The sequence below is a fragment of the Lolium perenne genome, chromosome 3, assembly GCF_019359855.2.
Source record: "Lolium perenne isolate Kyuss_39 chromosome 3, Kyuss_2.0, whole genome shotgun sequence".
Lineage (NCBI taxonomy): Eukaryota > Viridiplantae > Streptophyta > Magnoliopsida > Poales > Poaceae > Lolium > Lolium perenne.
The window spans coordinates 236,727,316-236,750,979 of record NC_067246.2 but is presented as its reverse complement, the minus strand read 5'-3'; the positions used below and the strand labels follow the sequence as shown (position 1 = coordinate 236,750,979).

At 43.9% G+C, this 23,664-nt stretch overlaps 2 protein-coding genes and 1 pseudogene across 2 annotated transcripts; 1 reads left to right on the top strand and 2 right to left on the bottom strand.

Annotated features, from left to right (window-relative positions):
- Window positions 1-3,638: 3,638 nt before the first annotated feature.
- Window positions 3,639-7,842, bottom strand: LOC127343943 (pentatricopeptide repeat-containing protein At4g21190-like). Its single transcript, XM_071828394.1, has 7 exons — window positions 7,422-7,842; window positions 7,209-7,306; window positions 7,007-7,105; window positions 6,599-6,742; window positions 6,171-6,383; window positions 4,561-4,921; window positions 3,639-3,946 (listed from the first exon to the last, which is right to left on the bottom strand). Exons 1-6 carry the CDS (start codon window positions 7,825-7,827, stop codon window positions 4,649-4,651), a joined length of 1,233 nt encoding a protein of 410 aa, XP_071684495.1. The 5' UTR covers window positions 7,828-7,842; the 3' UTR covers window positions 3,639-3,946; window positions 4,561-4,648.
- A 270-nt stretch (window positions 7,843-8,112) lies between these two features.
- LOC127343942 (DNA polymerase eta) lies at window positions 8,113-11,463 on the top strand. The gene is made up of 7 exons (XM_071827473.1): window positions 8,113-8,220; window positions 8,307-8,474; window positions 8,561-8,668; window positions 8,911-9,014; window positions 9,150-9,258; window positions 11,211-11,312; window positions 11,380-11,463. The coding sequence occupies exons 1-7, from the start codon at window positions 8,113-8,115 to the stop codon at window positions 11,461-11,463; spliced, it is 783 nt and encodes a 260-aa protein (XP_071683574.1).
- Window positions 11,464-13,787: 2,324 nt separating this feature from the next.
- On the bottom strand, window positions 13,788-22,848 carry LOC127343941 (gamma-tubulin complex component 4-like; annotated as a pseudogene).
- Between the last annotated feature and the right edge of the window lie 816 nt (window positions 22,849-23,664).

Here is a 23,664-nt window from a genome sequence, read left to right as displayed (position 1 = left end):
CAGCTAGGTTGGTAGTCATCACACCATACCTAGCTCCATGTGTGTCATGCAGCAAAGACCACCTTTCTAATGGCTCGTGCTCTATCCACTCTGCAAAATTTTTAATCCGTCGTCCGTGCCTCCTTCTAGTATTGGGTGGGTCAAATCCAGGCAGGTCACATAGCCCAATAGGATCCGGCTCGGGGCCCTCGGAACCTGTGTACCACTGTGCCACAGCTGCTGCATGAGCTGCTACTAATGCAGCTCGGGCGGCTAACCTGTCCCGCACATGGTCCTTAGTGAACTCATCCAGCTTGCCGCGGAGAAAAGTGTACTTGCATTCTTGATTCTGCTTGCACAACTTCTTGAACAGATTCATAAGACCCTTGCTCCTAAAGCTGCGAGAAGAAATTGGCCCCCGGGTGGCGCATGCACCACCTACTCGCATATCCTGCCATGGCGTCTCTTCATCGAGTCCGGCTTCTACCGAGTCTTGATAGCCGCAAGTATACCTGCATGCCTGTCATGTAGCACGCACACATTTTCGCGATCTTTCACTATCGATTTTTTAAGCGCCCGAAGAACCATAACCAGCTAGCAGTGTTCTCGCTCTCAACAAATGCAAATGCGAGAGGCACACATCGATTGTTGCCATCCACTCCAATTGCTGTCAGAATCTGTCCCTTGTACCTCCCAGTTAGAAAAGTTCCATCTACACACATCACCGGACGACAGTGCATGAAAGCCTCGATGCATATGCTGAATGAGAAAAACACCCTGTGCAGAACACTGACATTAGGGAACTCAGGTATCACAAAGTATTGTATGTCCACATGGGTGCCCGGATTCCGGTCCTTCAATGTCTCCAGGAGAAGGACGGCACCGTCATAAGCATCATAGAAGGTCCCGAATCTGTTCTCCAAAGGTCCGTCTGTTTAGCCCTCCATGCCTTGCCATATTCAATTACATACTTATATTGAAGGTGAACTCTTCTCTGGATGGCTTTAACCCCCATTGCTGTATTCTCTACAATCTCCTTGTAGAACAGGCGAGCAATAAGAGTGGATGTAAGGTTTCGGTGATCCTTCAACATACTCTTAAGGACACATGTGTGCGGCACGAAATCGCTCACCACCCATGTTGTGTCATACTTCGGACAGTACCCATGCACCCTTGATGGACATCTAGCATCGCTGCAGACCACTTGTCAAGAATTTCGACTTGAAACGGTGGTTCTGAATACCCTTTGCGTGTTCATTGCCCTTGAGTGATTGCTTCCCTGAGATGTCTCTTGTCGACATATCTAGCACCAACTGAGATGGTGTTCATGCTGTACTCCCAGGCAGAATCGTGCCGATCATCGACTATCATTGCCTCCGACAAATCATGGTTCCAAGAAGAGGGGATCGGATCCGCCTCTTCGTTATCATCTGAAGTATCGGATCCACCGGATTCATCTGAGTCAACCTCATTGTCCACTCCATCCTCGTCTTCCTCGTCCATCATGTTCTGCATCTCTTCTTCTTCTTCGTCCACGCTTTCAAGCTCAACGGTATCGTCATGACCACCTGCCGCATGGCTACTCTGCCGGATTGGAAAGCTGCTGCCGCCAAGATCGAACTTTGACTGCTGGCCTGGATGGAACGCACCCTCGCCTTCTTGGAAATTCACCACCTTCGCCTCGGGAAGCATTAAGGCGATGGGGTGAGTTCCCCTGCGCCGCACGCTTCCAACCGGTGCACCCACCGAGAGGTCCTCTCAATCGGCTTCAACCGCCGAGAAAATCTGGGTGCTGGAGCTGCTCCACAAAGCATGCACACCAACGGTGTATGCTTCGGGATTAAGCCGAAATTCACGGTCAACCACTCCTTCAACCGACTAACTCGCCATGTTTTTGGGTTTGTCGGATGCAACTCCTCGTCTTGAAACTTCGCTCGAGATCAGCTCCCATCGGAGTTGTTCGGACCGTGCCATGACCGAAGTAAACAACGAATTTTAATCTATCTGACATATCTGCTCACCTATAAAAATTACAGACTCGTCAAAAAAATCTAGCACCTACACTCTAAAATAAATAAAAATCTAGCACCTGCAGTCCTAAATAAATACTATCTACCGGTACATATTTCAGTAACTAATGTGCGCAGCTAACGAACGCAACATGCATTATGAGTACACCATCTAATACCAAGAATTAGGGTTTACCCTTGAAGCGTGCCAAACACCTCCGTCAGCAGCTCAGCTCCTCCACCACGCAGCAGCTGCACCACCACGCAAAGATCGACAACAACAACACCACCACCAGCTCCTCCTCCACCACCACCACCAACAGCACCTCCACCAAAACGCCTCAAAAACTAACCCATGTATAGATCAGGTGATTCTACAACTTTTGGTGGTCAAACTACAACAAATGGCTGGACAAATCGCTCGTAAATGAGACATTTAGGCTGCTGGACTGAGAGCAAATGAGAGAGAGAGCTGAGATGAACCGAAGCGAGCTGTCTTTGCAAGAGGAAGAAGAGCTGGGCGAGCTGCACCGTGCGTCGGCCGGCATTTATTGCCCTCAATTTCGGGCGCACCTTCCCCGAATCGCCCGCTTCGGGTTCGCCCTCCCCGACACGGCCTGCTCCTGGCCAGGAGACAGCCCGACAGCGGCAGCGCGTGGCCGACGAAAGCGTCTCGGGCGCGCTGAGCCCGACAAAGGTGAATCGGGCCTGCTGACCCCGAAATTAGCCTTGTCCGCGTGGCCGGCAGCAGATTCCCTGCACTTCGGGTTCGCTGACCCCGATTTTTAAACTTCGGGTTCACAGGCCCCGACGGTGTATTATTTCTGAAAATTGCTAAAAACGGCTATTATTTCTGGAATTAATATTAAAAAGTGTATTATTTAAAAAAAATTCGCCGGCAACAGATATGCACCTGCCAGTAATAGATCATCTTCTATTTGCTGCAATCGTATCATATGCAACAATTAATTCGCTGAATGAATTCACCTTTTCTTTTTCGGTTTTGCTATGTCTCAGTCAACTGAGATTTTCTTAAGTCTAAGTCACTTACAAACATATGCCTTGAGTTGCACTTTTCTATTAAAAAAGTGCAATTGCACTTTTCTGACAGAAATGTGCAACTAAACCGAGTTGCACTTTTCTTTAAACTGTAGTTGCATTTTTCTAAGTTGACTTAAGAAAATCTCAGTCCGAGACGTAGACACACCCTTTCTTTTTCCTGGTCACTGATTCACAGACACGGCATCCTCTTCTGAATCCCTGCATTTCACGCGCCAAAACCTGGCCAAATCTAAAAAAAATCATAAGAATCTGCTAATTCGAGGCAGGCCACAATTAGGGAGTAATGGTTCTGTTCTTTTACAAGATGTTCCTAATCAACAAGTAGAAACGTTACTCCCTTTTTTTTGAAGGAAAAATACAGAAACGTTACTCCCTGAAATAATAGATTCCCGCTTAATTTTGAAACGAGCCGCTTTAAGATGTTCTAGATAATAGTGAAAGCGAGAAGAGGATTCATCTTGTAGTGCTGGTAATGCTGCAAATATTGCTTGTGGATGTTTCTGCACAATCTCCATAACACATGTTTCGGTGTCAGAGAACCATCTCCGCTTCATCACCCTGAACAGGATGAACATTAAGGCCATGCAATTGCCCATGAATGTGGATGCTTCGTTTAGAGACGTCTCATGTGATCGTGGTGACGAATCCACCCATCCGTCTCAGGAATGACGAACCAGTTTAACAGAAATTGCTAACATCGTACACATCCATGTATTTAACGGCTTTCCTATCAGTCCCAAATGAGCTTCTCTCGCATAATAACATAATGCACAACTGTTGCTGGATACGCCAAGGAAAATACATCAACTGTATCCTGCCTCATGTCAAAAACACCGCCTTTAAGAACTACATATGTTTAGCTTGTGCCCTGGTAAAATTATCGGATCATCCGCTATCTGCAGTTAAATCGCCAGAAAGACAGTTAAAAGAGACCAGGTTACAGAACAAGTTGCAGCACACTGAAAGAGGCAGAAACATGACAAGTTTGTACTATCATAATCGTGTCTACATATATGTGTAAATCCAATTAGAAGCATGGACATGTGCAAGCAGAATGCAATTTAGTGAAGGGAATAAAGGGCCTTTTGAAAAAAAAGAGTATAGGAAATGAATAGTGTATCGAATAAAAAGAGTAAAGGGAACAAACCACCACGCAGGTTCTGAACTGCTAAGGATTATCTTGTTCAGAAGAAATCCGACATTCTTTAATTCCATGGTAAAGAACTTACACTACAAACAATTTCTCTAATATTTTAAATTCTACATCCTTTAATTCCATGGTAAATACTTTAAACTACATTCTTAAGTGATTTTTTTGGCTGCTCAAGAGAACTTGAGAAACACTGGTAAAAATATTATTTCTTTAATTTCCAAAAGGATCCTATCATGTACCGATGCCTGCCAATTTCCTACTTTAATCATTTCAGAAATTATGACGTTATATAGTTCAGCATGTTCTGATTCCATGATAACAAAACTAGGCCAAGCTTACCAGCCAATTTCTTATTACCTGCTTTGATGAGGCAGGCACGGAAACACTAAATTTAAGCTCTGCACTATGCATTCTTGCCCAGGCCTGTGCTTGCTGCTTCTTCCAATTAATTGTCAAGGTTCGTGCTTTCTACCACTTCCAGTGCATCTGTGTCAGGTTCAGAGTCGCTCTGTGTTGCCTCTTCAGTACTATCATCTGGGTAAACCCTTATCCTTATGCGCTTGCCTTTGATGTATCGGTATTCAAATTTTGGCGGTGGATATTTCTGATGTAACTTTTCGTATTTGTCGAACATCTCTAGCTTCCGAAATACTTTACCAAGCATCCTGACAATTGAACGATCAGGTCGAACACCCAGCTCTTCCATATCCGCAAAAACCTGGATGGGCCGCGAGGGACACATTAAACAAACAATAAATGTTATAAATGAATAATTATAGAGATAAGCATCATGTTTATACTCAAGCTTCTTAAAAAAGGTAGAGATGGTTCACATCCAGTTTAACATCAATTCCATGTAGAATACAATAAACCTAGAGTCCAAATCTTTTAAGACCAGCACACAGTTAGGCTAGAATAAAGCAAGAGCAATTCACAGCTTACTATGCCAGCTACGTAACTCGGATAGTTTTCACAAGCACTGGTGGAGCTTTGTTGGAACAAAACCGGGCCATGGCCCGCCCATGATTTCTCTAAAAAAATTATTAACCCCTATGCATTTGAGGTTCAGCCCACCAGCACTCAATGCGTCTCCCTGTACGCTACCTCTTGACTCCTCCTTCCTCTCAACTCTCTCGACCGAATCGACCAAACCATGGTGAAGACTCCTCCCTAGAGTTAGCACTTTGAACAGAAATTAGAGGGCAGGAATCGATGGAAGCAGCAGAGCGAGGAGGCACAGCAGCGTCGCGCCGCCTCCGGCAGCCCGGTGTCGGTTAGGGGTTTGCCGCGGGCACGGCATGGTACTGGCAAAAGCTCTAGCAGACGACAGCCACAAGAACGGGCAGGGGCCAGCGTGAGTTCTAGCAGTCACGCATCCGGCACTGCAGTCTGCCATCCAGGGACTGCTGCGATGGACCAAATCGACCCCCTTATGTGTTATGTCCTATCGTGTCCTATTATCCTGCCTAGTGCCGCTTACTAAAGGCACTCACCTTGGTAATTTATTTCTTTCCCTAAATTTGTAGTTAGTAATTTGTAGCATCTACTTCACTGAATTGGGAATTTGGTCATTAAAGTTTGTAAAGTGCAACAGCCAAACGCCGGGAAGGTCACTCATAGTCTCACAGAAAAATTGACTTCAAATGAAATACTCCTTCCGAGTCCAGGAAATTCATATTAGATTTGTCTATATTTATATGTATCTACATAGCATAATGTCTAGATACATATAATTTTTTGATAAATCCGAGACACAATTTTCATGGGACGAAGGGAGCACTAGTAGTATGGTTTTGAACAATGCTTTGTGTTTTTTCGCTTGGCCCGCCCATGACTTTTTTCCAAGCTCCGCCACTGTTCACAAGTATAGTTATTGTCTGTCTATGCAAGTAGGACTGGATGATGCCAAATTTACATCTAGAAGATTTGTACACAAAATATAAAAATACTAGATATCGTTTTCCTACCTCAAACATCTTCTGATATGATCCCAAACTGTAATGCATGGAGATTATTTTCATGAAAAACGTACGGGGCAAACCCTCCATATATCTGGAGAATATCTTCCCAAATAGCTCTTCTGCCTCCTCAACTCGTCCATCCTCAATTAAAGCATTTAACAGAGTGTAATAGCTTCCCATGGTCTTGCCTTGACCTTTGTTGAACATCCACTTAATAACCTAAATCAGAGATCATGAGATTATTTTCTTAATATGGGAAAAAGAGAACTATTAAAAGGAATGAGCTAATTGCAGACATTCAACTAAAAGGGAGGAGCTAATTGTAGACATTCAAGATTTACTCTGCCCTTCAACAATATCCATGAGCAATTTCACTAGAAATACATCCTATAAAGTAATCAACCCTCCGCACCAAACGAAAACCGATTCAATACCTGAATTATTCTTTTCCATTCCTTTTCATCTTCAAGTGTGTTCAGCGCCTTCTTTACCGCTATTAAGGGAAACTCCAGTTCCCACGCAACAAAGGAATCCAGAGCACCATAAACTTCCTCCTTTACATTAGACAGACCTTTAATCTGTAGAAAGACAAACGACTTAATGGTTCGAACCCACTCAACGAAAAGCCATATGCAGCTGCAAAAGGTAAAATGGGACACTAGCTCTAGTGTTTTGGTGCCTACATAATAAAGAACATATTGGAAGCTATGTAGTTACATCAAAGCTGAACGAGAGTAGGGTTAATCTAGCATCTCAGGCTCTCAGCAGGATTATGCACAGATGCGACAGAGTACACATTCTAGATATAATAATAACAAGAGCAAAATGCAGAAGAACCTCACACATGCGACAAGCTTCTGTGACTTGGCGACGGTTCCTATCCTCTTGTCAGTCTTCCACACACGAGGATACCTCGGTCTCGGACCCCGGGCACCGCACACCTACGCCACAAGTTTGCCGTATCAGGTCAGGATAAGCAGCAGCAGCACCACCACCACCAAATTTGCAACAGGATACATGAGTACAGAGGCGAATGGAGCTTACCACTACAGAGTTGAACTTCTGAGGATGTGGAACAGCACCTCTCTCCAACGCTAAACCAAAATTTGGCGTCCCGTATCTCAAGCAAAACATACTGTAATCTGGAACAGTCCGGAGCATATTCCAGTAAGCAAATGCTGCTGACTGATTGGAACATACGGCCGAAATGATTATGGTTTCTACACCCGAAGAGAGGAGCAGAATAGCGGCCCTTACCTGGTGCGACGGGGAAGGTCGTCGCCGGCTGTGGCGGCAAAGGTCCGGTCGCCGCCGCGGGGCGGGAGAGGAGTGGATGAGATGAGAGGAGAGAGGCGTGGGGCAGCGCTGGGGGGTTGCGAACGGGACGAGCTCGATTAGAGGCCGCGATGCTCGCCACGAGGTCTCCATTCTCCAACTGGTCACACGGACGGCTGTGATCGCGCCTGGCAGAAACCGCAAAAACAAAAGAGAAAAAGGAGAGGGGAAATAGGGAAGCGACGGCGAGGGCAGAGTCGCGGGAGGCGGCGGGGAATTTTGGCGCGGCGGGGAAAGGGGAGCGATGCCGGTGGCGAGGCCGGAGCCGCAGGAGCCGCGGGTGATCGCCCACCTCGACCTGGATTGCTTCTACGTCCAAGGTCACCATCCTCCCCTCAAACCCTCCCCCTCTCGGTGTCTCCGTACTGAGGGAGTAACGCATTCTTGTTTGCTGCAGTCGAGCAGCGGCGGAACCCGGCGCTCAGGGGGCAGCCGACGGCCGTGGTGCAGTACAACGACTGGAAAGGCGGTGGTTTGATTGCGGTGAGCTACGAGGCTCGCAAGTTCGGCGTCAAGAGGTGAGACCCGGATTCGTCCCGCCGTGGCATATACCTGCTCAGTTCAGAGTTCCTCTCAAACATTTGTGATGCTTTATTGATTGGGATTCAGGTCCATGCGCGGGGATGATGCCAAGAACGTCTGCCCAGGTATAAACCTGGTTCAGGTCCCTGTGTCTCGCGACAAGGCCGATCTTAATGTTTACCGAAGTGCCGGCTCCGAGGTCCGTATCTCACTGCAATCGGTAATCATGTACCAAAACCGGTTCTGTAGCGTTGACAGTGTTGAGTTCTGACTCCAATCTATCAGGTTGTAGCGATCCTTTCCACCAAGGGGAAGTGTGAGCGAGCATCCATCGACGAAGTCTATCTCGACCTTACTGATGCAGCCAAGGAAATGCTCTTGGAATCTCCTCCGGAGCTGTCAGAGTCTATTTTTGAGGAGGCCACAAAGTCAAATATCCTGGACCTTCCGTCCGTAAGATATATTTTTTCCATTTATTAGTTGGGGCTGCTAATACATTTGACATGAGTGTGATCGAAGATCGATCTTTATATTTCCAGGATGCCGGTGACAGGGAAGAGAATGTGAAGGCGTGGCTTTGTCGAGCGGATGCCGATTACCAGGATAAGTTGCTGGCATGCGGTGCTATAATTGTTGCGCAGCTACGAGTAAAAGTTTTGGAGGAAACACAATTTACATGCTCTGCGGGCATTGCTCATAATAAGGTTTATAATGAGTCACAATAGTGAGTAGATGAATTTCCTTTTGTTGATCAAAGAATGCTTTTTGCAGCCTCTTCAAACATAAATATAATAAGCCCTAGAATATTCATATTGCTTCACTGCCCTTTTTGACCTTTTCCTCTTTCTGTTGCAATGATGTTCCACTCAAAGGTTGTTATATTGTGCAGATGTTAGCTAAACTTGTCAGTGGGATGCACAAACCTGCTCAACAAACAGTTGTTCCATCTTCGTCAGTTCAGGACTTTCTAGCATCACTGCCCGTGAAGAAGATGTAATGAGCTACGTGACAACTCTATATTTGTTTGTTTCTAGTTTTCTGCTGGTACAAAGTTTTGTATTGCTGTTGGTCTCTACATTCCAGAACTGTCTGATTTACTGAATTATGAAAACTGGCAATGTTATGCAGGAAACAACTTGGGGGCAAGCTTGGGAGCTCCTTGCAGGATGATCTTGGGGTCGAGACAGTTGGTGACCTTCTAGGTTTTACAGAAGAAAAACTGCAAGAGTACTATGGAGTAAATACAGGGTAAACTGTTGCATGTTTTGTGGTATTATTTCATCAGTGCCTCATGTTTAGGATACCAAGTTGAAAGAGTTGGACTTGTTAATTTCTATTCAATTTGTACTTTAGTGTGTGACTTAAGTTTGCATGCTGCTATGCTTGCAGATTTAATATGAATCATATATAATATCTTGTAAAAGCTCATCTTATAAGCACCCGACCTTGCACAGAACGTGGTTATGGAAGACTGCAAGAGGTCTTAGCGGAGAAGAAGTTGAGGACCGTCTTCTACCAAAGAGCCATGGTTGTGGAAAGACATTTCCTGGACCAAAAGCATTAAAGAATAATTCCTCTGTAAGGAAGCTCATTGCTTGTCATGTTTTTCCTTCTTGAACAATTTTTTCTGCTTTAGAGCTGCCTGTAAAGAAAAAGATTACCTAGGAATTCCCCTGACTATATGGATGTGCTCAGTAAATAGAAACCTCAAAAAATATTTGCTCAGTGATATACATCTCATAACTCCGGCCATCACCTGATGCATGAAGAATTAGTCAATTAGTGACATAGCTTTACCGGTACTATGCAGTGGTTGCACACCCCTTGGTCAATATCATATCAAGTGCCTTTTGACCATTTTCACTCTTATAGAGCTTAAACAGACTGTTATCAACCTGCCTTGTACCTGTGACTACTAACTTCATTAGTGGCATGTTGTACATTTTGAGTTACGTTGGAACTTTATGATGCCATACATCACAAGTTATTTTTTTTCTTCGAGAAAACGCAAAGGACTCTTTGCGTTTCATTTCATTGAAAAGGTAGAAGTTGTTCACATGCCTCGTAAGAGGTTTTACAGAAGTTTATTACATCACAAGTTAATGGCCTAGGGAAGGCTAACATACCATATGCTACCCAAGTTTTCTTCTCCTTTTCCGGAAGCTCCGCCTCCAAAGAACTTCTTGGTTAAGTATGCTACCAAAGTTTAAATAGGTTATCAACGAGTTAAATCCCACATATGAGGATGACTTAAAATACATCATTTGTATGTATTTACGAAGGAAAATATCGTCTTGACAGTCAGTTTCCTATATTTTAGGTTAAGAGCTGGTTGGATAAGCTTTGTGAAGAATTGAGTGAACGGATTCAGTCTGACTTGAGCTGCAACAAGAGAGTTGCTCAAACATTGACTCTCCATGCTAGGGCATCGAAGGTACATTGTGTAATTTACTCTATGTCTTTTTGTTTTGGCTTGCTAACTTATGATAAAAGCAAATCATTATGTAGGAAAATGAGTATAACTCGCTGAAGAAATTCCCTTCCAAATCTTGTCCATTGCGCTATGGGACTGGCAAAATTCAAGAAGATGCAATGAAGCTATTTGAATCTGGCCTTCATGATTTTTGGGGTTCTCGGAACACTGGATGGTGCATAACATCTCTTTCTGTTACAGCAAGCAAAATATTTGATATACCAAGTGTATGTTTATGATAACTTTCTGGGTATTATGTACATTCTTTTCTAAATAACCATCATCTCTAGAGAAACAAGTAGGATGACAGCATGAACATTCTGTTTCCTGGAAAGATGCATTAGCTATTTCAGTGTTGTAATAAATACATATTGACATTGCATTAATTGCTACCTGCTTCTGACAATGGCTTCAACATTGTTTCCTGATGTAAAGCCCTGTTGTTTCGAGAAAGTTTGTCAGTATATTCATTTTTCACACATAGGAGAACAGATGGATAGCTAAAGGAAAAATGAATAGAAAATTCATCCCTAAATTTGTATTCTGCTTTAGCCAGTCTTATTTTCAGTCAATCATGAAAGTGAAATTTCTCATATGAACACATGTCGTAGGACACTTGCGTAATATATAATCATATGAACTGTGCAGGCTTAACTTAATAATATTATACACGCATTAAGAACTTCTGTTACATTCTTATTTTCTAATTCTTTCAGGGAACAAACTCAATTCTAAGATATATCAAGAGCCCAAGTTCCAGTGCAACATCAGCTATCCTTGATTCTTCCTCTACACCCGAGTTAACATTTGGTGGTAAGGTTATTTTGTTCAATATTGTCAACCCTAGTCATGTCAGTTACTGTACTGAACTGTGAACATCTCCAGATAACAAGCTACACAGGACGCCACTTCATGAGGAACATTGTGAACCATCGTCTAAAAAGGAAGATTGTGACAACAGTAATTTAGCCAAACAATGTAGCGCGATTGAACAAAAACATGTGTCAAAGAAATTACCCAGAGTTCAGGTCAGTTATCTTTTTCCTCCCAAACTTGCTCTGCATCGGTTGTTAATATTTACTCCCTCCATTCGAAAATATAAGGTGTATAAATTTGTCCTAAATCAAACTTTAGAATTTGACCAAGTTTACAAAATATATTAATATCTAGAATATTAATAAATAAATAAATATTTATCTTGATGTAATGATATAATTTGCTACTGTAGATGTTCATATGTTTTCTGTAAACTTGGGTCAAGCATAGAAAAGTTTGACTTAAGATGCCAATTGTTATGCTGTATGTTTTGGAATGGAGTATTTTTTAACAATTTAACCTATCTCCCAAATGTGAAGTTTGCCCATGCCAACTAGCCTAGTGCATCAACATTTGTTTGTTTGTATTTTCCAAGTTTGATGGAAATTTGGTTACCATGTAGCGTTGGTTTTTAAAAAGGTAGTCCCTCTGTTCCATTTTATATGACGTTTTGGCAAGCTAATTAAGTTTGCCAAAACGTTTTATAAAAAAGGAACAGACGAAGTAGCATTTAAAGCTTTCTATTGATACTGAAATTTGAGCAAATTGAGCCAAGTAGTCAGTAGGTTACCATGTTATACACAAATTCCAGGATCGAATATCAGGTTTTTAAGTTGTCCATTCTTCCTGTTTGATTTCAGGTCCTCATCTCATTCACCTTCCTTTACTAGCGGCATTAAAGTTTAGAACTCCATGGTAGTTCTTAGCTTGTCTTGCTCCAAACATTCTTCTGTGACCTTTGACTTTTTGCTAGGTAGCCGGTGACCTATGGCTTCTGGCTAGTTAGTCCTTTTCCACTAGAAGCGCAAGTATCTGCCACTTCTCCGTTACGCCATAATTCGTAACCAACAATCATTGTAACACAGTAATACTCATCTCCAACCCAAACGGGTGATTGGCATGCTCAGCGAGTCGAATGAGGAACCCGTCTTTATTGTCCCTAAAAGACTATAATTTATAGGCAGCCGTCTTTATAGTCGAATGAGGAACCCGTCTTTATAGTCGAATGATTGGCAGTTCAGTTTCCATGCCTGGTTTTATAATTTATTGTAGTTCAGTGACATACTTGCACTTTATATAATCTGAGTACTCATCCGGATGTTCCCTGACAATCATTCAGGGATCTGGCTCTATTTTGAAGTTTCTCTCGCAAAATCAATCTTCCTGCCATGAGAAAAGAAATTTTGATGGCTTAATTTGCAGTAATCAAGGTTCGGTGACTGCTTTTCTACGCTTACATATGTTGATTATTGCATATTGCAACCAATGTGAAGTTTTCATTGCTTGCCAAATATTCACCATTTTAGGTCATGCGAGTACTTCAGGAGGAAGCGATGCCGAACAACATGGTAAAAACGATAGTAACACTGCTGAAGGTCGTTCTGCCAGTAGCACATGGATGCTCAATGTTGAAGACATTGATCCAGCCGTAGTAGGGGAACTGCCGCTGGAGATTCAGAGAGAAATACAGGGGTGGATCCGCCCTTCAAAGCAAACCAGCACCAAGAAACGGGGTTCCACCATTTCTTCTTACTTTTCACCTTCAAGAAGGTGATCGCACTGAATAGCTGGATCATACCATGCTAATTCTAACTTGCTGATTCTAGTGATGATGATCCCCACATGTAAATTGTAAGAACTCAGCTAACCAACTCTAGATAAGGGCATGGCGGATGTGATATTGTTTTTCAGGGGATGTGTATATTGTTGTGAATCTAAACATTCAATTCATGGAAGGATTAGGAGGAGGCTCAGTTACTTCACATTCCTGGCCGTCTGATCTTCATAGCTCTTTTCAGCAGTTTGATATTTTGTAGGCCTCCTAATTACCAGGCCAGCAAAAAACCATGGTCATGCTACTTTCCAAGTTATGAACCGTATGCCTTCTTGCTTGAACAAGCTTAACTGAGAAATAAATAAATAAAACCTACTCCTTCGAAGAGTGGTCTAGAAGGTGACATTGCTAGGCAAAGATGTCGTCGCTGGTGGTGCAGCCAGGGATGGACCATGCCCGTCACCATGGACATGCTCATGATCACCAACATGTACCAATGACACTGCCCTGCCCAATTCACCAATGCTGCAAATGCTCCATGCATAAAGAAGCTTCCAGGGGACGTGGGAGAAGCAAGCCAGTGTTTATTGATTGTAATTACTGTATTCTTGGCCTTTCATTCCAGTGTTGCATTCATCCCCTCCAGGAGAGTGTAATGCAAAACCAGGCATTGCACTGTTAGTGGCCATGTTTCAAATAGACATACCAAGAACTGGATATTTACAATAACATGGGAAATGTAGGCAAGCAGGGCACATCACAACATCGGTGCAAACAAACATCAAAACCTAGGATCAAGCACAAGCATGAGGAGCAATACACAAACATTGGCATTACTAGTGTTTACTTTCCATGGCAAACAACTCAAGCTACAGATAATTTACAGATGCTACAGTCTCTTCCTCCACTTCTTTGTGTGATGCATGAGCGCCATTGTTGTTAAGCAGCAGGATTTTCAGCAAAAACAGCCATGATGGTTAGAGGCTCATAGCTGGGTGCCCGCTGTGTTTGGCCGAAGCCTGCCCGAATTCATCACTCCCCTCGCGGTTGTCTAACATTAGGGAAAAAAAGGTATCAAGTAAAAGGAAAATGTCTATGGACAGTTTACTGGTTCCGAATTGGAGAGGGCACTTACCTCGAAGAAAGAGTTGAAGTTTAGTCTCATCAGAAACTGCCTGAGGAAAGGTGCTCTCTGACTTCCTGCAAGTCGACTACTCCTTAGGATAGTGTACAGCGAATTTGACTTCTTGTTGAACTCCTGGATATCACCAAGTACATGTAAGTTCAAGGTACATATACAAGGAAACTATGCAAAGAGATAAGACTTTCACGAGTGATGTGCAAAATACTGCTACCTCCCTATTTGTTTACAGAATGACAACAGTGTTGGGTGGGACAATACCTCAGTTATGTGATCAATCTCAAACATGTTTGCACCTGTTTCATATTGCTCGATACTCCAACAGAACTGCAGGCAGAGCTTCATTATACTGTCCAGTATCCTAGACACTGATCCTATATCCAAGAAGGATTGAGAAATCAATGCTGACAAATAGCTGCGAAGCAAGAGGTCATAATCAGCCAAGATACCATAACAGATTAAATCCGTTATGTGCATGCAAATTCATAGGAACCCCCAGTTGCGGTAATATCCCCGTGTAACAAATGCAACCTCTAAAAGGGCTACGCAAATCTACATATATGCCATATACATCCATAAACTTAAGCTTCTTCCCAGCATTGCAATTGAACATTAACCTAACCAGTAGCCAAATGTCCAACAGATAACAAAGACACACTGTTATGAGTACACAAGAAAGGGAAATGTAATGAAAAAATGAGATAACTCGCTTCAAGTGGCTTTGTAATATGATATGCACTGTGCAAGCAACTTGTTTCTTATGAACATGTATACAGCAATATGGAATGAATTCAACTTGATTGATGGTGAAGCAAAAGAAGGAAATGTTGGTACTGAGCAAACATAGTTTCATAATTTATCTATCTTGAACTTATGAGATAATTCTATTCAAAGATATGAATATGTCATAACATGGATTCAGTAAACAGTACATAATCAAATAAATACTATAACTATTCAGTTCAATAAAATGATTTATACATGATCGAGTGAAAACTGTTGCTTACTCCTGATGAAAGGTCACTAGTTCTGTAAAATCGTGTGAATCTTGGACATGAGTTTGTAAGACATTCCACTGTGACTCAATTACATCAACCTGCAAGTGAAGTCCAATAATAAAGGAATGTGGAAAACTATCAAACTAAACAAAGTTGGAACCAAAGCACATTCCTAGCAGCTATCTAGCAAAATGAATTGTTCTATTCTATATGCTCAAGTAAAATTAACTGCAAAAAACTTTGACAGAAGTCACGTTGTGGTCTCAAGTTGTTAAGCAAATGCCATCCACACGCTCTGAATCAGTACTAAAGGTGTTATCTTTAGGATTAGATGGCAAGCAAGACACAACGTCACTCTATGTACAAGAAACTTGTGATATCTCGATTACTTTTTAACCCGAGATATTGCGGATACTTGCGTTTTTTCGATCCCTTCCATTTGAATTTACCTTTTGAACTTTGAGGGACACTGTTGGCTTATGGGTCCCACATGTCCTCAATATACTACAAGAAAGGTGTGATATCTCTACTATTTTTTACCCGTGATATTGCAGGATACTTGCCTTTTTATCCGTCTCTCTGCCAATGGTTTCCAGTTTCAATAATGTCGACCAAAGAATACAAAAGAAATACAACAACTTATATGTAGAATCTTTGTGTTTTTTTGGCAAATCATAGGATCACCCTGTTTAATTTAGAAAGGGGCTGAAAGTGCACGAGCAAAAAGGCCCATTGCCAATTCTTCTGATGTTAAAAGAGGCCAGGAGGTGAAATATTTAGGCCTGAGAGAAAGCGGATCGGGCTCCCGCGGCGCTCGACTGGGCGTCTCGGGGGCGACCCAGCGCCGCCCGTCCGCTCCTCCACCGGCGTTGACCCGCGCCGCCGCTGCCGCCGGCCCTTGCCGCGGTGGCGGCGGGCCCTGTCCCCAAAGGCGGGCGGGGATCCTCTGGCCGCGGCTCGCGCGGGAGAGACCGGAAGCCGGGGCGGCGGCCTCGGGTGGGTGGAGCTTGGCCGTGCTGCAGTCGACCGTTGCGGCCGCGTGGGCGGCGTGGCGGCTCGTCCCTGGTGGCAGGCGTGCGGGCGCCGGGGCGGTGGCCCCGGGTTTCACGGCGGTGGTGGCTGTGCATCCGGACAGCGTGGCTCTGGTTGGCAGAGGCGACGGCGGAGTTCAGCGGCTGCATGGGTGGACGCCGGGGCGGCGGCCCCGGGATGGGTGGCTGCTGGCGTGGTGGTCGGCGGCGTGGCAGCCGCTGTGGCTGCGAGGGCGGCATAGCGGCTGGACCGGGGAGCTCGCGCTGCTGCTGTCGACGGCTCGGCCTTGGACCCCTGTGTTGGCGTTCGTCGAAGCTCCCTCTCTGTGGCGGTTGGCGGCGCCCGCGGAGATCTTCTCGGAGAGCTTGGCCGGCAGTAATGGTGCGACTCGGCTCTTCAGCCCCGCGTGGTGCGGGTGATGGCAGCGGAGTTCGCGGAGCTTCTTGGTCTGGTGGCGGTGGTGGCTTGTGTGCGGCGGTGGCGCCGCTTCTGCACATGAGGTGTGTCTGCGGAGTGCGGGCTGGCAGCGTTTTCGGTCTTCGTCTCGCTGTCCGGCCGCGTGAGGTTGTGGTGGTTCGTTTGCTCCGGGCGAAAGCCTGACCGCGCGGCGGCTGCGGATGTCGCCGTCCTTCTTGGGGGGCGGTTGTGGAGCTCTACGACCTTCGCTGCCTCGGGTTCACATCTTCGGGTGAAAGCCTAGATCCCGTGGGATCGGACGACGGCGTCGATTCTTCGTCGTTTCCCCTCTTGAGGGCGTCGTCTTGAAGTTGGTGATCCCTTTCGCGCCCTCCGGCGGCCTCGACACACAGGGCATCTGGGTTGGCAGGATGCCAACCGGAGATGCGGGTGTTCCGGGTGGAGGCTTGAGTGGCAACGATGATGGTGGTGACCAAGGTTTGGTTGCGGCAAGGTCATGTTAGTCGGCTCCGTTCCGGCGTGTTCGAATGTCTTCGTGGTGGTCTCTCCTTGCTGTGAAGTCGAAGCCACCCTCGGGCGGTGTACGATGACCCTCGAGGGGCGATCCAGTGAAGGTCCTATTCGGCGCTTGTCTTGCGCATCTCCTCTCCGAGGCTCGTCATCAGAAGCGGAGTTGCCGGTCTCTCCTCGATGAGCCATCTGTTTGGCATAGGCCGGCTTGAGCTTCTTAGCTTTTGTGGGTAGCCAGGGTGGCTGGGTGTGCCCTTCTGGCGGAGTGTGTGTGGTTATGGGTGTGCTCTGGCACTGTTGTTGTTGGTTTTTGCCCGATTTTCTCCTAAAAACCGGGCACCTTCTTCTTAATGAATGGATGAGGCAAAGCTTTTGCCTCCGTTTCAAAAAAAAAAAAAAAAAAAAAAATTAGGCCTATTGGGGATGTGGTTCATATGTTGACTAATACAAGCCCACTTTGTTTTTGAGGCATATGTTGACTAATAATTGGCTCAACAAAATATTAGTTACATGTCATTCAGAAAAATATCAACGGATGCACATTTCAATTTCAATGAACTTTCCAATGGGTATATTTTTTGTTGACATATAACATACATTTGCTTCACTAAATAATCGGTCAAAATTTCACACGAAAAACGATGTGGCATTGTAACCATGGATGGAGGAAATATTTGTAGATTGATTTTAGGTTCTGCCCAATTTGTTCTAAATGTACTCTTTCTTTTTTGTGTGGTGATGTTTTAATGTACTCGTAACCATTAAGCAGTGGAATTTGCCCCTCAAAAAAAATTAAGCAGTGGAATTTGTAGACGAGAGAGACGGTAGCCTTGATTTGCCATGTTCAAAGAACTCATGCAAGTCCTAGCCCTATAAGGAAAAACATGTAGAAAAGCAGTAGTTTATCTGGTTATTACCTGGATATAGAACTGTAGGTTTCTGATCAAGAAAGCCATGTGCTCCCTTACTCGCCAGAAAGGCTTAGTGCGTAGCCGATGCAGTTGGGTTGCAGAAGAATTTTTTCGATCCTTGCAATAATCAGAAAAATCAACATGATCTTGATGCATTACAGCTGTCCATGATTTTTCCAATTCCATTTGTGTCCTCTTCAATCGGATGAGATACTGGAAAACTTTGCGATACCTGGATACAAATTTCATATGTTAAAAGATGCGAATTTTAAAAGCTAGAGAACTTTCCGATTTCCCAGTTAAGTTTGGCAAGTCTTATTGTAGCTTTTCAGGATAGTAATCCACAATCAAAGAGCTACGGAATTCAAAGATAATAATTTTTCTGATAATAATCTATGCAGTGCAACACTTACTTAGAAAGAACATCAGGAGTAAAGAAGAGTTGTAGTGGCCAATCGACAGAATATTCTAGAGCAATACTATGCCACCCATCAAGTGCCAACTCTGAGCTAGCCTTTCCTTTGGAGGAAAGATCTGGAGTATTGGACTTTTGAAGACCTTTCTCCGAAGTACTAGATTTCATACCAAACAAAGGCATCCTACAAAAGAGAAATAAAATCAGTAATCAGTATAAAACTGAAACTCACTTAAGAATGGCTTGACATCAATTAGGTATGTGCCAAATAGAAATACAAACCTTAGGGAGACCCTGGTGAAGTATTTGTCTTCGTCACCTATGGTCTTCAGCGCAGCCTGCATAATAAAGAATACGAAATAAATCCAGGCCACAAAATATCAAACATATTTGCTAACATGAGGTAAAACAGCCGAACTGATCTCACTCAGCTGGATTCTAGGTAAGTTGGTGGCAATAAAACAACCAGATAGTAATGCGATAAAATAAGACTATCAATAAGACTCCGCGGTGAGAAAAAGGTTGTCACTCACCAACTGAAATGGAACAATGAGATCTGCTTCAGCTGTAGATTGACGAGGTGGTAAGCGCATTAATTGGCGGCTTTCCTCGAGAAAACACTGTTCAAAACATGCTGAGTTTCAGGAAAACAACCCAATAGGGCATCATAGCAAAAGTTTGCGATGTAGTAACGCAACCACAGACACACATACATGCAAAAGGAATGGGGAAGAGATTTAGTGGATAAAGAAGTGCATGATTACCTGGAAAAAATCACCTTTTGCTAAAAGGAAATAATCTTTAAGTGCCTTCAAGTGACCATTGAGATCAGCCCGTACAACCACTAGCTTTTACAAAGGAAACAACAGGTGACGCTCATGTGCAATACAACATTAACAGAATACATAATGGTTTAAGCCATCTAGTACCTGCCAAAGGTGATTAGCTGCAATTGTTCGTATTGTGCTAACAGCAGACTCAAACAACCTTTTATGAAACTCAGAAGAATGCTGCAGAAACAACATGAATATATGTCAACAGTACTCCCTTAAAGAGATGCTCCCTCCGATCCATAAAAAGTGTTGGGGTAATAGTTCAAATTAGCTCAAGTTTGAACTAAATCCCCGACACTTATTATGGGTCGGAGGGAGTAAATATAATTAAAATTATTCAAGAAATACCTTTAGCTGCTTGAGCATGGCATCAACTTTATCTGCTTCAACCTGTGGCAATAATTCTTCTGCGCTAATGTTCCAGAAGTTTGGCAGCTCCTTTAGAACACTAGAACCCCCTATGGAACTTTGCATTCTATGAGATCCTTTCAAGATCTGACTTTGGTTAGTGGGTTCCTGCAATGTAGCACCAGGACTGGGATTCCTAAGAACCCTTATTGCTTTGCCAGCAAAGAGAATTGATTCTGCAACTCGCATGTGGATATACTCAGGCAACATGTCCTGTCAAAGTAAGGAAATATATAATGGATTTAACTGTCTAGGGGAGCAATTATTAGCTCGTACACATGTACTTCAGAAAGAGTATAAGCATACCAATGATACATGAAATCCTGAGTGCCAACTAGTGAGGGATGTGTCTTTAGCTAAATTCTGTGCGAACTTATCAGCAACATCTGACTGAGCTGATTCATTCTCCTTATCACTGTCGACCTGCCTGAAAAGAAAACCAAGAAGTTTTACATCCCAAGACTACTTGTCATAATGCGAAAGACAACTGGTACAATTCTCTCTATAGGATGTTGAATATAGAGGTACCCAAAATCACCCCAAAACTCCAAACCGCACATCTAACAAGCAATTCCCATGTCTACCAGTTTAGCAATTCATACAGAATTGCCACCAATAGGTTGTTTGCATATCTAAGGGGTGAGATTAGGGAGGAAGTATCTACAAGAAAAACTAGAATATGTATATATATTATAACCAAAACTTCAAAAGCACTTGGGCAGTTAGAAATGTCTGCATGCCATTTAGCAGGCTAAAATGTATAACTGGATAATGCATGGCAATAATAGATCGGAAGCAGCCACATAATAGCAATTACATCAACAACAGCATCAAAGCCTTTTTCCCAAGAAAGTTGGGGTAGGCTAGCAATTACACTGGATAGCAATTACATAACTAAAACGATTTAGTGGTACGCCATGCTGACCTTCTGATGAAAAATTCGTAGTACTGATCTTGAAGAATACCATAAACCATCCAAGAAGTCAGCTGGTTAAACATGACCTGGTGTCCATGCCAAAGGAGCCTATCTTATTTTTACCATCAATAAGAAGGAAAAGAATAAGAAAACAATTATGCAAGTAAAATATGAAGTAAAGAAAGTAGTTGCAACAAAAATAGAAGCAGAGGAATGGAAATGGGAGTTGTTTTTCTTCATATATAATAGGCAATACCTCTGAATGCAGCTTTGCAGTTCTGGAACCCCACAATGGCATCGTTTATGCAACAGGTTAAGAAGCTGTCCTCCCTTGATGTCTTTCTGCTCGATTTCCATAACAAGCTCATAAAGTGGTGGCAGGAGAACCTCAAACTACGAATTCACACGACAATGAATCAGGTCAGTGCAAAAAAAAGAACACGTCACACATCATGCATGCCAATAGAATATAACATTGATATATGTGTAGAACCTCATAAAAACAGTAGACTATGGTTGACAAATATCGCATATGCAATTACTTAGTACATAGTTGTACAGAAATTAGGAAATTATATTTAGATAGAGAAACTGTACGTGCGAGATGTTCAGGAACACACCTTATTTAGCCCGTGGGTTACTGTCGCCAGGATAGGCAATGGATCAGACAACAGGTTTTGCTCAACCTGAAGAACAGCTGACCTATAAACTGATAAAATCTCGGCAATGCCATTGGCAATTGCCCTCTGGTATGCACTCCCTTTTCTTTGCCCTTCAGAGTAATATTAGCATTAGGTGGTGAAACATCTACAGAACACTGAATCCAGCTCAGATCACGAGACTCGGTTGCAAAACGGTTAAGTTCCCTATAGTAAAAGCCCAGAGATAAAAGCCTTTCAATAGCGCTCCTGCAAAAAAAAAGGACACACCACTTAGACTTTGGTGAATCAAGAGCTGAAGACAAGACAAAGATTCTATTCCTGTTTTGCCTGTCACATATGTCATTAAATCTTGATGACAACTAAGAACTAAATGCCCCCAAACGATCGCTAGTACTTCTAGCACTGAAAACATAGAGTTTTTAACTTTGTATACATTAAAATATGTTGTAATATTCCCACACAAAAAATCCAATGTAATAGCCTTTCCTCTTGAATGTGAATCCAGTGAAATATTTCACAGTTTACGAACAAAATGAATACTTACATGTAGAGTAAAAGCACTCTGGGTGTGCATTAAAGTCGAATCTTTTCATGTACAATTGTTATGCATTGATATTTTGTGCAGACTGATTAGAACACAGGAAGAACTAAATGTGCAATAGATGAGCTTGTAAATGTATATGCTCTGTGTGTTCATCTCCATTCTAATTTATGTCTACAGAGCTTATTGATAAGAACTGAAGTGTGAAACGTGTGAATTTCTTAGGTCTACACTTGGTCTGTTGAGGCTACAGAAAAAACTCAATTTTTATTTCGTTATGTGAAATTTTTAGGTATAGACTTGGTCTGCTGTGGCTACATTTGCAGGGAAATAACTCATTTCTGATTTCACAATGTGAATTTTTACGCCTGGCTTGGTCTGTTGAGGCTACACTTCAAGGCAATAACTCATTTCTGTTTCGTAAGTTTGTCCCTAAGTTGAAACCATGTTTATTGTAGCATTACACACTTCCATTTCAACTCATACGCTCTCCGACGAGCCGGTGGGCACACACCATACATGCTAATCAACAAAAGGCAGTAACAAAATTGGCCCAATCCTCCATTCACCAATGTGTGTGACCGAACAGGGATTGCAGAAAACTATGGTTAAGATTCGACAGCCAGTCATAGAGCATTTAGGCACAGCAGAAATTGTGCATTAGGCAGGCAACACAACAAGGAAAAGAAGCCCCCTGACTCCTCATGTTTGGTTACAGATTCGTGGCAGGGGGGAGGTCTCGGGTATCGCGTACCTCTCGGACGGCTGGAGGAAGGTGAGGTCGGGGGCGAGGCGGAAAGCGGGGCCCACGTCGGCGTTTCCGTCGCCCCCGGCATCGGCAGGAGAAGGCCGGCGGCGCGTGGGGGAGGAGGAGTTGTGGAGCACGAAGTCGCCGGTGAAGCCGAGGAGCGCGAGGAGGAGCTCGTGCAGCATCCCGGCCTCCCCAGGGTCTCCCTAGGGTTTCGCGAGGTGGTGCCGCGTTTGGGTTCCCAGCCGTCTCCCACATAGTTTTTTGAAATTCAAACGATAATTTGAAATTGCATTCAAATTTGATGATATTTTACATAGTTTGAATGAAATCTATCTAAATTAAATTAATCTAATGGAGAGTACTCAAAGTAACGGTATTCAAAGTCGACCTCGTTCTTCCCGCGTGTTGTTGTAAGAGCCACCGTTGTCATCGATTTGCCTGCCTGCGTCGCGGATCGACACCTCGATCGGTCCCTCCCAAGCGCGGTGGTCGTTCATCGAGTCCAGCTACGCCTTGTAGACGAGTCGAGTCGAGGAGGGTGTGTAGGAGGGGGCGGTGCGCACACAACCTTAACACCGGCGGCAGATGAGGGGTCATGACACACATTAACATTGGCGCTATCTGTTGATCGCCAAAACCCACCGGCGGGCAGCGGCCTGTCAACACGGTAGAGCCGGGAAGAGCCTAGAGCTGCGGCTGGCTGAGACCCCTCCGAGCGACGGCCCGCAATGCTCTTCTGGTCACACGCGGCGATGCGAAGTGCAAGGGCGTGCCACCTGACCTATACCCGGTCGGGAAGGTGATGGGGATGCCTCGCTTAGTTCCTGCATGGCATACACGTAAACATTAAATCAGAGCCTCGATCGGCTCTCAGGCTATCCTGTGAATCGGCTCAAAGAGCCGATCCACCCATGATCCGTACGGGGTGCACGAATACTTGGTGATCCTGCTTGATCAAGATAAAGCTAATGAGATCTACGACGATTTAGGGTTTTCACCGCATAATCGGATCATCCTACTCCAGGTTGGGCCTCGCGGCCACGCA